Source organism: Loa loa (genome assembly GCF_000183805.2).
Source record: "Loa loa unplaced genomic scaffold supercont3.549, whole genome shotgun sequence".
Classification (NCBI taxonomy): domain Eukaryota; kingdom Metazoa; phylum Nematoda; class Chromadorea; order Rhabditida; family Onchocercidae; genus Loa; species Loa loa.
The window spans coordinates 1-1656 of record NW_018108729.1 but is presented as its reverse complement, the minus strand read 5'-3'; the positions used below and the strand labels follow the sequence as shown (position 1 = coordinate 1656).

General features: G+C 22.5%; 1 protein-coding gene across 1 annotated transcript; it reads left to right on the top strand.

Moving 5' to 3' along the window:
* Positions 1–4: 4 nt before the first annotated feature.
* LOAG_18810 (hypothetical protein) lies at positions 5–213 on the top strand (the record flags this gene model as incomplete). The annotated part of the gene is made up of 2 exons (XM_020451473.1): positions 5–25; positions 69–213. 2 exons carry the CDS (start codon positions 5–7, stop codon positions 201–203), a joined length of 156 nt encoding a protein of 51 aa, XP_020304740.1. The 3' UTR covers positions 204–213.
* Positions 214–1656: the final 1443 nt, after the last annotated feature.

The window sequence follows — 1656 nt, the reverse complement described above, 5'->3', positions numbered from 1 at the left end:
CAGGATGATTAGTCAAGCACTTACGGTAATAGGTATCGGTGGACTCACTTANATTTCAAATATTTCAGGATGATAGTCAAGCACTTACGGTAATAGGTATCGGTGGATTGATTGCAATTGTTGCTGCAACAATTTATGCAAATGCTAGGAGAAAGCAACATATGGTAATTATGACGGATGATAATAAATCAAAAACCAACTAACCAATTCAGCATTGTTTCTTTTGATTAAAAAGAAGCGAATATTATTGCTAAATTAGAAGCTTCTATAATTAGGCTGATAAGAATTGAATGATGTGTTTATTTTTTGATTAAAATTTGAATTTGAAGCTTACAAACATTTAAATTGTCAAGTTTAAATTCGAAATATTAAACAATTTTAGCTAGAGGTGTATAATTTTATCAAAATTATTACCATTATACAGTTTATAATTTATAAAATTGCTATGTGATTTGATTGTATTTGATAGAATATCTTATCTGAAATATTAGCACTAAAATTGATTGTTACATGCCGGTTATACAAAATTGTTTTGAATATTGCTAATTTAATTTGATGAATTTTCAATAAATTGCAGCTTTTCCACCTGTATGAAATTTGACAATTTCGTTTCCGTTTATGGATATATTATGCATTCTTCTCATCCATTTTTTTTTTTTTTTATGCTATAATTTGAATAGAGCAAAAACTTAAGAGTACAATGATCAAAGATTAAAGATCAGCATGAAGAAAACAATCATGAAAGATTCACCCAAGTTTGGAAAAATCTCGAAACTATTTAAAACTATCATTACCATTGTGTTACATATAATCCTACCCATTTTTTCGTTTTTTTTTTCTACTCCACTATATTACTAAAATTATAAGTGCTATTTCAGTACAAGTAATTTATCAGCTAAGCGTTTATTTTTTTACTTCAAGATAAACAAATTATCAGTGAAACGATAACTTTTCTCTTCATTCCTTTTTTTTTTTTTTTTTAAAGGGGGAGATACAATATCTTTTAAATATTTTTCACTAATTCAAATTCTAGCCCATATTGCAATTTGTATACGGCATATATCTAATGATAGTATTATCATTTATTAGCCTGATTAACAAATACTAATGTAAAATTATTGGGAATGCTTAAATTAATCATACAAATTTATTTTTAATCTTATCACAAAAGCAGTAATAGAATTCTATCCATGCAATTAATTAGAAAGGGGGAAAAAAACGAGATGCGAATTAAATTTGATTGATAATAATGTGACAATAAATTTCCTTTAACTTTGCAATATTTTGCTCAAATATTTCTCTTCTTTCGTTTTCATCCCTTTTTTTAAATTCATCCCAAAAAAACGTGTTTTATAAATAAACTTACTAATTGTTTTTTAGAACATATATATATATATGTCAGACTATGTTATTATTATCATTATTATTACTATTATTATTATTATTACTATTATTATTATTATTATTACTATTACTATTATTACTATTATCATTATTATTACTATTATTATTTATTATTATTATTATTATTATTATTATTATTATATTATTATTATTATTATTATTATTATTATTATTATTATTATTATTATTATTATTATTATTATTATTATTATTATTATTTATTATTATTATTATTATTATTATTATTATTAT